The sequence below is a fragment of the Fukomys damarensis genome, unplaced genomic scaffold, assembly GCF_012274545.1.
Source record: "Fukomys damarensis isolate Sample0158 unplaced genomic scaffold, DMR_v1.0_HiC HiC_scaffold_36, whole genome shotgun sequence".
In the NCBI taxonomy this organism is placed as follows: domain Eukaryota; kingdom Metazoa; phylum Chordata; class Mammalia; order Rodentia; family Bathyergidae; genus Fukomys; species Fukomys damarensis.
In genome coordinates this window covers 17,498,972-17,514,327 of record NW_022900948.1, presented here as the reverse complement: position 1 = coordinate 17,514,327, position 15,356 = coordinate 17,498,972, and the positions used below count along the sequence as shown (strand labels likewise).

General features: G+C 40.7%; 2 protein-coding genes across 3 annotated transcripts; one reads left to right on the top strand and one right to left on the bottom strand.

The window, feature by feature from the left end:
• Nucleotides 1-311: 311 nt before the first annotated feature.
• On the bottom strand, nt 312-9,833 carry Sec61b (SEC61 translocon subunit beta). Its single transcript, XM_010614373.3, has 4 exons — nt 9,676-9,833; nt 9,437-9,534; nt 4,587-4,688; nt 312-1,901 (listed from the first exon to the last, which is right to left on the bottom strand). The coding sequence occupies exons 1-4, from the start codon at nt 9,676-9,678 to the stop codon at nt 1,814-1,816; spliced, it is 291 nt and encodes a 96-aa protein (XP_010612675.1). The 5' UTR covers nt 9,679-9,833; the 3' UTR covers nt 312-1,813.
• Nucleotides 9,834-9,952: 119 nt separating this feature from the next.
• Nucleotides 9,953-14,640, top strand: Alg2 (ALG2 alpha-1,3/1,6-mannosyltransferase). 2 transcript variants are annotated; one of them, XM_010614374.3, is made up of 2 exons: nt 9,953-10,469; nt 13,116-14,640. In XM_010614374.3, exons 1-2 carry the CDS (start codon nt 10,122-10,124, stop codon nt 14,016-14,018), a joined length of 1,251 nt encoding a protein of 416 aa, XP_010612676.1. In that variant the 5' UTR covers nt 9,953-10,121; the 3' UTR covers nt 14,019-14,640. The 2 variants fall into 2 exon arrangements, with proteins under 2 accessions (XP_010612676.1, XP_010612677.1); XM_010614375.3 differs by having other exon boundaries at nt 9,954-10,322.
• Nucleotides 14,641-15,356: the final 716 nt, after the last annotated feature.

Below are 15,356 nucleotides of genomic sequence, written 5' to 3'. Positions count from 1 at the left end.
AGATTTCTCTTTCAAATTAAAAGTATGACTTTTTGATATTATTGGTACCACCACCCTGAATATCAGGGGGGAAATTATATTATACATACTGTCATCTTTAATTGCTCTCAATGAAACTGAGATGAAAATGCATTTCAAAACTGAAGACACCTGTTTCTAGCAATAAACAAAGTACAAGATCTAAGGAAACTAATCATCATTTCCCAGTAAAATGCCATGTTAGAATTTATAAGACTGCATTCACCAATATTTTGATCTAAGCAATATTTTATAAAGATACTTGCAGCATTTGACACTCTGGAAAAACTATACAGTATGACCAAAAATAGGGTGAATTTAAATGTTTTTATTACATAAGATATATTGCCATTGTCATTAGTTATAGTAGTGTGGCGACCTGATGTCCTGAACTAATTCAAAATGTTTACTTTTCGTGGTCATTTTAACTTTGGGAAAGACAGTAGTTGCACAGTGCCAGATCTGGTGAACAGGTGGATGAGGATACATCATAATGTATTTTACCAGCTGGCCTTTCCACTGGATGGCACGGGGCAGCAGCATTCACTAAATTTTTCTATCACACCCCAGAGACACAAAAGAGGATTTCCAGAACTGCTTCAGAAAGTTACAAAAATGATAGCAAGTGTGTTCACAGAGGGGAGTATGCTGAGGGGGAGGGTTGATGGCTATGTGTCCTTTACTATAACAAATTTTATTTAGACATTCACCATATATTTTTATCTTGGGTTTTACAGCTAGGATTTTAAAAGTCATTTAACTGTTCAAATATTTTTTTTTTCATAAACAGGCTTAACTGTGTAAGAAGGATATCTTAAAATTATGTTTTTTAATTTACATGTCATCATATTGTGATTTAATGGACAATTAGGCACTTCAGAGGTCTCTCACTTTCTCTTTAGGAATTCTGGTTTGGAGTCTTAAGGTCCCAGAGTGTATTACCTGTGAGCAACTTCTGGCATTTCCTAGGGACTAACAGATACTGAATGCTTAAACTGGTATAGCAGCATGAGCTAAACAACAGCAAAAACTTTTAGTTTAAATCGAATTATATGAACTGAATGTCAGTATCTCACTCATTATAAAGGTCTTTAATTTTCAAAACAAATTTTTATTTATTAAATCCAAATGAATTCTTTCCAAACAGGTTGGGAAATAAAAAGATAAATGGATTGAAAGCCACGGTGTGCACTCAAGGGAATGGAAGAAAGAAGAGGCAAAATATTATCTATGATTTTAGAGACAAAGAACAGAATGAGCAAACATTTCATCCAAGATTTCTAGTTTCTGATTTTTTTGACTGTTCTCCTGGGTACCAGCTGCCTCTGAACAGAGATCTGCCTAATGGGAGTCACAGGCACCCTCCGTAAAAGCCACAAAATACCCAAAATGACAATCACCAGGACAGAAATACCTTGAAGAAAACAAGCCAAGGCCAATTACAGGATCTTGGATCTGAATGACTACATGGTTGGACGAGTAACTGTCAATCCAAAAAAAAGAATACAATCTCCAAAAGATAAATTTTCTATGTATTTACTTGCAGGTCTAAAGGTAGAGAGACTAGGCACTCACAGGGAAGCACCTGGCAATCAGACTCAGTATAAATGAATTAAAAAGTTTATTAGTTATAGAAAAAACAGATTGTTCAAAATCAATTCTTGTTAAGTTCCCTGTAAAACAATAAGCTTACAGCAAATTTCTTTCTCATGAAGAAAAAATTCACTATACTTTTGGTCCAAGATATGTTGGGTTTTTTCCTTCTTCTTCAGATGACAGATGGATGTAGCCAAATCTACGAACGAGTGTACTTGCCCCAAATGTGCAACATAAATACAGAAGCGATGAACAGAAGACTCATAACCAATACTGGAACAGGGCCACTAGAAATAAGAAGAGAAGACATGCTTACTTCAGTGATGATATATTATTAAATTTAATACCAAAAATGGCCTAGGAGCAAAGTGAGGAGAAGAAGCACTTAGGAATCATCCAGGAACATTATTTACATCATTTAAAAATATTGCCCAAATGATTATCGTGGTTATTTTGAGAGTGTCATGACAGCGCCGTGGTTGTGCTTAGAAAGTAAGAGTCCATATCTTATAGTCAAACATACCAAAATATATACAAATTAAATGATCTGATGTAAGATAATGTACCCTAAACAGTGTTTCTTAAATAGATCCCATTCTGATCTGTACTACAAATTCATGACACAGGCAAGACAGATATTAATCTCATAATAAGCAATACAATTAAGGCTCAGCGGGATCGTTACCTGCCTAAAAACACATAGCCAAAACAGAAAGGAGAGACTTGAACTTGGGTTTTCTGATCCACACATACTGTTCACTGTACTGCCTCAAGGTCCCATCTTCAAAGAGCAAACATTCTAGCCAGGATGCTTCAGTCTGACTTACAATTTTAGTGTAGGAAGGAAATAGATTTCTCTCATCTACCCTTAACTAAACCAAATGCTTTTCCACTTTGTTTTTTGGGTACCAGGGATCAAACCCGGGACCTTCCACTTGCAAGGCAGGCAGCAGAACAACTAAGCTAAATCCCAGGCGGGTATATGGGTTTTAGAGGATGAATTCCTTGAATGTTTACTTTAGGCGCCACCTCTCTGACTCTTCCTGCTTATACCAACTTTGGAGAATTCAAGCTATCTCATTTCACCTCCCAGACACAACTGGGAAGTACAGTGGAAAAAGGAAATCTTCACAGTCACCCAGGCAATGGAGTGAAACCTATCAAGACAGCAGGGCTAACAGAGACCATGAGTGGACAATAAACACTGCACAGATTAAAATCTTTGTTACTGCTACTACTTTATTCTGCCAAAAATTTTTTAATTAAGGGAATAAACAAATTTAAATAAAAAATAAACAACTGTAAATAAATATGAGAAAAAAGCATCACATTCACTTGACCTAAGGTAATGTTACACCAACATCAGCGACAGAGCACAAAGCTGAGATTCCAGCTATCAGAGTCACATATTGGGTTCTGGAAACCAACTCTGATGTACAAGCTGAGACTGTGGCCCTTCCTCTTTGTTCAAGTCTGTCTCCTTATCTATGTAGTGGGGACAGTCACAGTGCCTACCCCAGGGGATCGCTGAGAGATTAAGTATATAATACATATGCAATACAAGTTTATAGTCAGTACTCAGGAAATATGGATTTGTGGATAAGAATTTACCTAAAACACCATCCCTGATGTGTTGAGAATGGGACTGATTCTTGGGAGGACTGAGCCATGGCAGCCAAACAGCCCAGCTGCATAACAGCAAGAAGCCTGGAGCAGGCACAAGTCAGACTCACCCACCAAAGAATGGGTTTCTCCCATCTTCTCAATAAGGGTTTAAAAACAAGTCCCTGGATACCCCAAAGAGCAAGGGAATTAAAAATCACCTCTAAAAAGACCAAAAAGCCATCAGGCACAACATCACCAATGCACATATCACCAATCCCAAAAAATTACTTCCTAAACACATCCTTACAAGTCTCCAATTAAAAAACAAAACAAAAAAAATCAATCAATGATTTAAACCAAATCTCAAGGACACTAGGGGAAGCTTTCATAAAACTAAGTTTGTAATCCAAGACAAGCATCTGGACAAATTAGCTAACCCAATTCTGTCTCTTTTCTATCAGACAGGCATATAGAAAGAGTATGGGACTTTTTAGCTAAAGTAACTGGTCCCTTGCTGTTTGTCTCTAAGCTCATCAATTTGTCTCTCTGAACCTAAGTCTCCATGGCTACAAAATGGTGTTTCACCTACCTCACAGGATTGCTGGGCATATCAAACTACAAAATAGCTATTAAAGTTCTTTGCAAATAACCAAGTGCTCTGCAAATTTGCTATTATTAGTCCAATTCTTTATCCACTGTGTTGAGTCAAGAAACAGCTGTAAGCAGCAGTGTTCTGGAGCCCACTTTGACCAGAAACCTGTGGGATTAGTCTACTATTGTAGCAGAATGGTAAATGAGGGGTTCCAGGCACAGGGATAGGGCCTACTTCCTATCACATAAGCACTCACAGGCCTAGGAACTTGGGAAGTGATATGTTCACCCTCCTAGGTCCACTCACCACTCTCCCAAGGCAAGCAGGCCACGTTGTGGTAACACAGACTAATTGAAAAACTTCCATTAGGGTGTAATAATACCAGCTTATGCCTCTAGGAGAACTCTGAAAAATCACCCAATTCCTATTCAGATGGTTGTCCCTATTTCTCACTGTGGGGCAAGAACATCAAATGAGCAATTTCATCTAATTAAGCAGTGTTCCCTCCAGTTCTCTCTGTTCTCATCACTTACTCTGACATAGCTACAAAAAGATCTTCCTTCCTTTTCACTCATTCTATGAAGAGATGTCACTCAGGCCCTAACCTATCTAATCAGTTGATGAATGAGCAAGCAAAACCCAGATCACCTGCCACACCTAAGTGGCTGTGTATTATCCAACTCATAAAAACAAGTACCAGTCTTAGCAGAGACAGATTGCACTGCCACGCTCTGCCACAGTAGACAGATACACAAGGCCTGCTCCCAAGACTTACACTTTGAGCCCCGGTGAATCTTCTGTGTAAAATCGCCACATGCCCCCAGTGCCTGCTGAGGTCGTGCGGCCTGTGCTTCTTGTTCCACAGCTGGCATTCTTCCTGAAGGAGAAGAAAATATTACCTACAGCCTTTTCTTGGAAATCTTTATATCACTGTAACACATGCTACCAATAAATGGTCAAAGAATCAATAAGAAAAAACTTCACTGCTAGTACAGATTCAAATTCCTGCTTTTATTCCATAGATCCTAAGTACTATGCAGTATCTACTATATACCAATGCACACAATAAACTTGGCAAGTAGTTACCATTTCCCATTTCACATGAGGAAAATTATACTCAGCAAAGTGTCTTTCTTAAGATCACATGACCAGAAAGTGGCTAAGTGGAATGTGGACCCAGCTCTGACTCAGAGCCCATGGACTGCCCACAACATCCTGTCTCCTCACTTGGACAGTATATTTCAGTTTCCCTTCACATGTGGTTTTGTGAAGGCAAGTAAGAAGCACCTGTTTTAAATTCCCTAAATCTATATAAGCTAATCTCAAAACGACTACTTTAAAAGGCATTTTTAAATTACTGTTTACAGAAAGAGAAAAAAGACGTTAAGTTTTAATTGTATATGAGTACCAGAAATGAAATATGCATTTTACAGAAAAATACTTCCTACTCTGCTTTTGCTATTTTGTTATAATGACCACAGATCTTGCACGAGATGTGAAAAACTGCAGAACTTGTGCTCTGCAAAAGAATCAAGGCTCATGAGATGTGCTGGGTGATCCAGGCAGCCCTAGTGGGCAGAAGACGACTGACAGAACTGACACTGCTGATCAGGAAGAAGCCTAGGGAACCCTTTCCCTCCCTGCTGGGAGAACCCTTGGGTCACTGGGGAGCTTCACCTAGCAAGTCTCCTCCCACACAGTACTACCCAAATCTCATCCCTGCGCTAGAGCAGTACAACACGTAAGAAAGTAGTAAGTGGTAAGGAGAAGTAAAAAATGAATCTTCTTCAGCCCATATCACCAGCCCAGAAGTCTTAAATGAGAAAGGAGAGGGAATGCCCTGTTCAATTACTGCCTCCGCTAGCAACTAAATCCCAATTTACCTTTCCTTAGACTCCCTTTCCAGTAGATTATGGGTTGCTGATTCTGGATTTTTTTTAAAAAAAAGGAAGAACACACAAAGAAATCCAAGTGAAAACTCAGTCCCTACCACCTCTTCTTTCTTTCCTCCCACTCTGGTCACTGCACCCTACCATGGCCTGTATACCACACTGAATATAAGAACCACTGGCTACAACTCAGGGAGCCTGTGCTGCCAAGTGTGTGGGAGAATACAGTCCTGGTTTCAGTTTGGGTTCCAGTCAAAGAACTGAGCTAATGAGAGAACTTTTATTAGAGGGACAATGATTTGGGTCTATTGAACTATAACAATTATATTTCAGACACATTAATTATGGGCCACATGGTCACCTGAGCACTTAGAGCTCCATTTGTATGACTGTTTCTAAGGGAAAATTGATTGTAAATAGCAAATATAATAGTACAGGAATTTAGAGTAACTCATGCACTTAGGCATCCACACACACATTTAATATATGGAGCAGGTAACTAAAATTTTCTTCCTTCATAAAAAGAAACGAGTTAGAAGATAATTCTAGAGCCAACATGCCAAGTCATCCGCTTGACCCATGCACTTTGCCACTACTCCCGTAATTTCTGGACTCCAGTTCCTGTCTTCAAAGTTGGAATTACAGAATCCTCAATGCAATTAGCGTGGCCTCTTTTAAGACTTCTCGCCTTTGCTGGCACACAGGCAATGAATTTGAAAACCAAGGGTCTATTTTACCTTTTCTTTCTGGCCAATACATCTTCCTATAACTTAACAAAACAGTGTTCAGACCTAATCATTTACACTGTGTTCTAACACAATGGCACTCTGGTTGTTCCTTAAACAAGCCAATCTCAATAACCTCATTCTTTACACTTAAGCATTCCTGTTGCCTAAGAAGACTATTCCTGCCCAGACCACTGTTATGATGTTTCCTTGTTTCTTTCAGTTCTCTCTACTCAAATGCCACCCACTCTGAACACCCCATTTAAAACAACTCTCAACACTTATGCTATACCAACCATTCTCTATTCCCTACCTAGCTCTATTTTTTGTCATAGCCCTTACTGCCTGAATTACATTACTTATTTGTCTCTTGTGGTCTTCCACACTAGAATAAAGTTCATGGAATGAGGACAAACCCCATGTTGTGATTATGGCTTGTGTTCAGATGTCCGCCCCAGCAAAGCCTCATGTTTTTTCAAAAGTGGTTGAATCTAGAGTGTATGATAGATTCATGGTGGGGGTAGGCCCAAGGGCACTAGGACTAAGGCCTGAGTGCTACCAGCTCTAATAGTCTGAATAAAATAAAAGGGGCAGAAAGACATGTAACAGTCCCTTGTTGCTTTTACTGTCTTCTGCCTCCATGAACTGTCCCCGCTCTGCCATCCTGCCTTGGAACCAGCCAATTATGGACTGAAACCTCTATAAACTGTAAGCCAAATAAACCTTTCCCCTAACTTTGGGTGTTGGGTACTTTGTCTCAGTACCATGAGAAAAGTAACTAACACTGCTGTACACAGATCTATCCTTTAATCTTTTTTTTCCTTTCTTTCTTTTTTTGGTACCAGGGATCGAACTCCAGATCTTGCTCTTGCAAGGCAGGCAGCAGCACCCGTGACCTAAATCCCGAGCCCAATATCCTTTAATCTTAGGCAGTGCATGGCATGTAATAGACCCTTAGTAACTATTTGATGACTATCTTAATATTCCTGTCTACTACTCCACCATCTTAATGTCTCTGGTTCCCATTAATTCTGCTTGAACACTGCAAAACGTCCCAGTTTTGCCACTTATAATGCATTATTGCTCCTTTTCATCCTCATAACAACTTCCTTTTACACTGTATCAAGCAGAGCAAGGATTCCAACCCAGACTGACCTTAAATCCTATACTGTTTCTTCTCCAAGGTATTATTATTTGTATTACTTTATTCAGCAGAGAATGCAAATCTGCCAACTATATAATCCACAGATTCATTGTTAATCAGTATCTTCAACTTTTTCTCAAAGACATGAGTACAAAGCATGGACATATTCTCAGACAACCAATACTTCTATTACACTCATGAATACTTAATACTTAACCAGTAATTAACTTCTAGAAGAGAATAGAGGGTCTCTCAGTACATAAAACCACAGATTGTTTGTCGGGTTATATTGGCTCTACCATACTAAATCCTAAAGATGCTATTAATATCTTTAACTTTAAAAGCTCTAGCTATTCATTTCACGTGTTATTATTTCACTTGTATTACATAAATTGACTATAATTACATCAGATAAAACATATGCTTTCATTTTCTTTAAAAATTCCCACATAGCCAAACTTCTAGGCCTCATGTAGTAATACCACTTCTCTTTAATCAGAACCATTCCTCCAAGGAACTATTCATGTCTACAGGAAAGAATTCTAGCAAAGAATCTCAGTCTAGCAACAGGAAAGCACTCCAACTGCATATAATTCAAATCGCATCCTGATGCACTTTCCAGAAACATCTCAGTAATTATTCAGGATAACTTACAGTTGCTTCTGATAGTTGTTTACAATTTCCTTCTCTGAGTTGTGTTGTTTCACGTATATTCAAATGACCAGTATTAGACTTATGATTATAAATTCAGATTTTCTATTGAGGCCAACAAGAAAAGCCTTATCCCTCTTCACATTCTTAAGGATAGTTTTCATGCATCTCCTCTCTAAATAAAGCATTACTAGGTCCTTTAAAAATCCCAAGACAAAAGGGTTACTCAGTTCCTTCATTCATTCATAATTTACTGCACCAGGACTTATGACAGGAGCTGAAGAAAGGTAAGACTGGGGAAGTTTCTCTATCAAAGTCTAGCAGAGGAGATAAACATAAAACATATGTCTTTACCATAAATATGAACAAAATACTATCAGGAGCAAAAGCAAAGACCAATCGCTACCACTGGTGCCTGCTGATTAGAGGTCTCCAGTGGAAATAATCCTGGGCTTTGTCTTGGAAAATAAAGGTATTAGGGGAGGGACTGCCAGGCTGGAGGGCTGGTGAGTTCACAAAACACTAATAAATTCACTATTACTAAATTACAGGAGAAAGGACAAAAGACTGGAAAGATCACCAAAAGCCGTGGTCCCCACACCACCTTTTAACATTTGCCAACAAGAATCTAACAAGAAACAAAGCAGAAAACTAACAGCTGACTGGATGATGGCCTGGAATGGAAATGGCCTAAGAGAAGAGGGAGGTAGCAAATACAAAAGTAGATAAGCGAGGTTAAGAAGTAAACTGGGGCAGCAGAAATGAAAAAGGAAAAAAAAATCATGAGAAGGTTTTCGTGTTAAATCAATTAATGTACGACATATGGCGGGATTCAGAAATCCGCGATGAAGCTGAAGTTTCTGGTTCGGGGTAAACGAGTATCAGTACCATCTGGAAATAAGACATAGTATGGGACGGGGAAGTTATGTTAAACTGACTGTGTACAGTACTTCTGGATTGAAATGCGAAGGCAAAGCTCAGGTCCAGAGACACCAGCCTAACGACATAAGTTATCCCTGATTCTAATCCAGTTTAATTTTTCTTCTTAAGAAGCGCGAAACTGAGCAAAAAAAAATGATGCCCTCCATGGCCATATCACCTCAGGTTCCTCTTGCCCTTGTGAGTCTTAAGGTCCTGGGGTCTCCTGCTCTGATCAAAGAATTCTTGGGCCCCATCTCTTCACGTCAGCAACCCAGCGGGCCGCGGGGATCGTTACCTTTGCCGGACAGTGGATCCCGCCGCCCGGGCGGCAACTGCTTTGCTGGGAGAACGCCCCGAGGAGCCCACGTTAGTGCCACTAGGAGTCGGACCGGGCTAGAGTAGGGAACAGACAAACTGTGAGCCTCGCGGCCTGGACCCCGGACCCCACTAGCACCCGAACGAAAAGACCGGGGAAACAAAGGAAGTCCAGAGAAAGAGAAAAGCAAGACAGGAGTCGGGAGGGAGGCCGCATACCATGCTGGAGGACGGAGAACTGTAAAAAGCTGAGGAAGACACTGAAAGGTTGCCTGGCAAAAGAAGAACCGGCGCCTAGGGAGACTGGCTCAGGCCCTGCCCCAGGCCCCCTGGCAGGGTCCTCGCAGACTCCCAGGATCCCTAGGTTGTCCACTGATATGCCTGTGGAAACTCTGCTGAAGGCGACCTGACCAGCCGCTGAGAGGGAAGTACAGACTCTTTTGTCATTTCTTTGGATCACAGCGTCCTTCATATAACTCAACCTCTCTCAAAAGGAAGATATAGACTAGATCGGACGATAAACTTTCTCTGGCAGTTACTAAGCCCCCACAGATTTGCGCTGATGTGGCCGAATTGACGCGTGCGCGGCGGGGCGTTGTCGGCCCTCGGTGGCCAGCTGGGGTCCGGGGGCGGAGCTTGCGGTAGCCAGGAACGGCTGTAGTATCATGGCCGAGGCGCCGGGCCAAGGCCAAGATGCTGGTACTAATCCGTCGGTGCTGTTCCTGCACCCGGACCTGGGCGTGGGCGGCGCCGAGCGGCTGGTGCTGGACGCGGCTCTGGCGCTGCAGGCGCGAGGCTGTAGAGTGAAGATCTGGACGGCGCACTACGACCCTGGCCACAGCTTCGCCGAGAGCCGGGAGCTGCCGGTGAGCTGCGCCGGGGACTGGCTGCCCCGCACCTTCGGCTGGGGCGGCCGCGGCGCCGCCGTCTGCGCCTACTTGCGCATGGTCTTCCTGGCGCTCTACGTGGTGTTCCTCGCAGACGAGGAGTTCGACGTGGTGGTGTGCGACCAGGTGAGGGAGCCTGGGGCCCTTGAGGGAAGACCTCAGAGCTCTGCGGTTCCGAAAGGTCGCGACTGGCCTGCAGAAGTCCTCTGGAAGTGAGACTTGTCGAATTTAAGCACGGATCCTAAAGTTGCAGATCGCAGCCGTACCCCTTTTTAGGAAGCTTTCCGATGGAGCCCAGAAACAAGCAAATTAATTGGGTTGTCATGACCTTGAAGCAGATGGGGCTTCGGGCTCGCGCTCAGGAACACTAGCATTAGAAGTCGGCTGCAGTTATCTTGTACGTCTGAGAAACTCGTGTGTTGCCTTCCCACTTTGTTATTTCTGTTGACTTTACTTCTAGGTCCTATGCATCCCTCTGTCTGTAGTCTCTCCAGCCAGGCCACCGCAGTTTTCATTATGGTGTCATATATTAAAGGCACCAAAGTTAAATGTGTCATGTCCTATTAAAACTTTAACATGGTTCCCCATTGGTCTTTGGAGAAAAGTCTAAATTCTTTCTGTACCTTGATAACGTTCAGCTGGATCTACCCTATAGCTATTCCAGACTTTTTTCTTAGATATTTTTCCAACCCCAAATTCTTATTTTAAAAAGAAATATTTACTCAGCAGTAAAATTCAAACAGTATGAAAAGGTGTAGTGTAAAAGTCCCATTCCATTCATCTTCCAGAAGATAGCCACCTTCAAGTTATTCCTGTATCTGTCCTGGAAATTGGCTAAACCAGTATATGTATGTTTGTTTATAGGTACATCTTTTTTTCTTTTCATGTAAGTGCTAATATTTTATCCTTTTATAGATACATCTTATTTGTACATAATTGGGATTATAATATGCCTTCTGTTGTATACTTTGGTCAGCAAAAAAAATTGTATTTGGAAATCCTTATGAAGCATTATTAGAGATTTACTTCGTTGTAGTGACTAGGAAGTACACTTTTGTTTGAATATACCATGATTCATGCATTCTTCTGTAAAAGGACACAAACATTGTGACCGGTTTTGTGTGTGTGTGTGTGTGTGTGTGTGTGTGTGTGTGTGAATGGATCAGTATTGTCATGAACATCCTTCTACTTTTTTGTTTTACACTTTACAAGCGTATTGTCATTTGAGTAAATTCCTAAAAATAAAGTTGTGGGTCAAAGAGTAGTTCATTTTGAATGTCGGTAGGAGTTGCCCAATTTGCCTTCCAGAGATTTCCTTCTCCTCTTGTCCACATTGGATATTGTCCACCATTTTAATTACTGCCAAACTGGTAGAAGTAGCATCACCCATTCATTTGTGTTTATTCGACTACGACTTCGGAGTTACTTTTGAGCATCTTTGCTTATGTGAAAGCCATTTATTTTTAAGAAATGTGAATATTCAACATTTTGAATATTCAACAATGTGAATATTCAGTTGGGCATGGTGACACACATCTGTAATTTCAGCACTGTGAGGCAAGAGGATTTCAAGTTTGAATCAAGCCTGGGCAATGTAGCAACTTAAAACCTTGTCTCAAAAAATATGTAGGGGTTGGGGTGGCTCAATAGAAAGGTTCTAGGTCCAATCCTCAGTATGCAAAAAAAAAAAAAAAAAAAAGGTTCTAGGTCCAATCCTCAGTATGCAAAAAAAAAAAGAAAGAAATGTTTAGCAAAGATTTACCAAACATTCTACATGTGTCTATCAGTAAACAGGAAGCAGCTAAAATGTAGTAGGTAGAGAAAAAAATGGGGACCTGGAAGTAGGAGCACTAGATTTAAGTTCCATACTCCCTGCTTATGTAGCTTTGGATGAATTACACAGTATCCCTAAAGTACAACTTCTTTGGATTTTTTTTTTTTTCCGGTACCGGGGAGGCCACCAAACCACTGAGTTAAATCCCCAGCCGCTGGATATTATTTAAATGAGCTAGGGATTACATAATTTGTAAAGGTTTCCATTTCTATAGAAATGCCAGCCTATAAATTGTGCTCAGTAATCATTATGATTAATATTTATTTCACACATAATGCATGCTAAATTTAAAGTTTTACACGTATTAGTGCATTTCATAGTCAAAAACTATGTGGATGTTTTAAACTATGACTGTTACTATGTTACATAAGACACTGAAGCCCAGAAAGGAGTAGAATACTTGATCGCACAATTAGAACTAAAATTCAAACCCTGGAAATCTTACTACAGAGTCTAAACTATGATGCCTTTGTGTTTGTTGAGTACTTAAAATATGGCCAGACTGAACTGATACACTAAATTGTAAAATATAAACCTGATTTTAAAGATTTAATATGAAAATATAAAGTATCTCATTAAAATATTTAAGCATTGATTATATTTGGAATTCATTTGATTGTATTTAGGTAAAGCATATTAAGATTAGTTTCACCCTCAGGTGAACTTTAATGTTATTGGATTTTTATTTTTATTTCGGTTAGACCACACTGTTCAAGAGGAAATCACTAGACTTACAGCTTTAAGTGTTTAGCACATGTCCTACAGATGTCTGCCAGCCTTCTGTATAGCAGTCATTATACTGGGCATAGAAGGGGAATACAGAGCAGAATTAGGCATTGCCCATGAGGAGCCAAACACAGGTAGGACATGTATCTGTGCTTCTGATTGATTGAAGCTCAGTTGACCATTTTATCTGCTGTTGATTTTACTTTGGCTAGGTGTCGGCCTGTATCCCTGTGTTCAAGCTGGCCAGACGACGTAAGAAGATCCTGTTTTACTGTCATTTCCCAGATCTGCTGCTCACCAAGAGAGATTCTTTTCTTAAGCAGCTATACAGGGCCCCAATTGATTGGATAGAGGAATATACCACAGGCATGGCAGATTGCATCTTGGTCAACAGCCAGTTCACAGCTGCAATTTTTAAGGAAACTTTCAGGTCCCTGTCTCATATAGACCTTGATGTTCTCTATCCATCTCTGAATGTCACCAGCTTTGATTCAGCTGTTCCTGAAAAACTTGATGACCTAGTCCCTAAGGGAAAAGAGTTTCTGTTCCTCTCTATTAACAGATATGAAAGGAAGAAAAATCTGAAATTGGCACTAGAAGCCCTCATACAGCTACGTGCACGATTGACTTCTCAAGACTGGGAGAGGGTTCATCTGATCATGGCAGGTGGTTATGATGAAAGAGTCCAGGAGAATGTGGAACACTATCAGGAATTGAAAAAAATGGTCCAGCAGTCTGACCTTGGCCAGTATGTGACCTTCCTGCGGTCATTCTCAGACAAGCAGAAAATCTCACTCCTCCATGGCTGCACATGTGTGCTTTATACACCGAGCAATGAGCACTTCGGCATCGTCCCTCTGGAGGCCATGTACATGCAGTGCCCGGTCATTGCTGTCAATTCAGGTGGGCCCTTGGAATCCATCGTCCACAGTGTTACAGGCTTTCTGTGTGAGCCTGACCCACTACACTTCTCAGAAGCAATAGAAAAATTCATCCATGAACCATCCTTAAAAGCTACAATGGGTCTGGCAGGAAGAGCCAGAGTGATGGAGAAATTTTCATCTGAAGCATTTACGGAACAGCTCTACCAGTATGTCACAAAACTGCTGGTATAGTCAAATTTGTTTAGGGTTCTCTACGCCGCATTCACTGACATTATTTTTATGGATTCTGAGTCCAGTTTTGAGACCAGAAGAGATGTTTTAAAAATAAACTCGAGTCTGTTTTTATTGGTGTGGGGGATCGAACTCAGGACCTTGCATTTGCAAGGCAATCTGCAGCACCACTGAGCTAAGTCCCCAGCCCCAAACTTGAGTCTTGAATCTGAACTACCATTCTGTATACCACATCTCCCTGTGTACTTTTCAAAATAAGAGTATCTCTTACACTATGATTGTTAAAAGTCTTACCGTGTTCAGAATATTTTATTTTCTTTGAATTATTGTTGCTTTGCCTGTAAATTTTGAATCATACTGTGCCTTAATTGGTTTTGATAGTTTTAAATATATCATGATCAAAAGTTGATTAATGAATGAGAACAGAACTTTGGTAGGTTCCAGAATCAATCAGGTGTTCACTGTCATATGTTAGTGGAATTTTTGTTGGTCAGACTGTTGCTTAGATTCATAGCAAGAGTGTTTAACTTTTTTTTCTTACAAAGATGATGTATTTTTTTCACACAAACATGACAATAAAAGATGCTTGGCATAGGAATAAACGAAAGGTTTTAGCCTCTGTGGCCTATTTTTGTACTGTTAGATAAATTACTCAAAAGAGCCGGGTGTGGTGGCGCACGCCTGTAATCCCAGCACTCAGGAGACTGAGGCAGGAGGATTGCTGTGAGTTCAAGACCAGCCTGGGCTACATAGTGAGTTCCAGGTCAGTCTCAACTACATAGTGAGACCCTGTCTCAAAAAACCAAAAAAAATTTTTAAAAAATAAGGTAAGTTACTCAAACATGAAGTCAAACTGAAGTGAATGTTGACATGAAGAGGGAATATTGTCACATGTGCGATGTGCATAGCTCACTATTACTGTGACAAAATATCTTTAATCAACTTTTTAAAAAAAGAATCAGGGCTGGGGATATAGCGCAGTGGCACCACATCTGCCTTCAAAAGCACGAGGTCTTGAGTTCAATTCCTGGTACCCCCCCCAAAATGAATCAACTTAAAGGGAAGAGAGGTTTACTTCGGCTCACGGTTTCAGAGATTTCAGTCCATGGTCCCTTGCCCTGTTCCCTTGAACCTGTGGCAGCACAGTACATCACAGCAGGAGCATATGAAAGAAGAGACCTGTTTACCTGTGGCAGCTGGGGTGCATAGAAACAGGAAAAGGCCAAGATCCTAATATCCCTTCAGAGGAATGCCTCAATGACCTCATTTCCTTCCACTAGGCCCCTTATACAGTACTAAGTTCCACCACTTCCCAGTAGCACCTTGGACTCATTAAGC

Excerpts from the sequence above, each read along its gene's own strand:
- Alg2 (XM_010614374.3), top strand. The coding sequence starts at position 10,122 with ATGGCCGAGGCGCCGGGCCAAGGCCAAGATGCTGGTACTAATCCGTCG. Across the intron at positions 10,470-13,115 it reads ACGTGGTGGTGTGCGACCAG|GTGTCGGCCTGTATCCCTGT; the intron begins GTGAGGGAGCCT and ends TACTTTGGCTAG.
- Sec61b (XM_010614373.3), bottom strand. Across the intron at positions 4,689-9,436 it reads GGATCCACTGTCCGGCAAAG|GAAGAATGCCAGCTGTGGAA; the intron begins GTAACGATCCCC and ends CTTCTCCTTCAG. Across the intron at positions 1,902-4,586 it reads GATTCACCGGGGCTCAAAGT|TGGCCCTGTTCCAGTATTGG; the intron begins GTAAGTCTTGGG and ends TCTTATTTCTAG.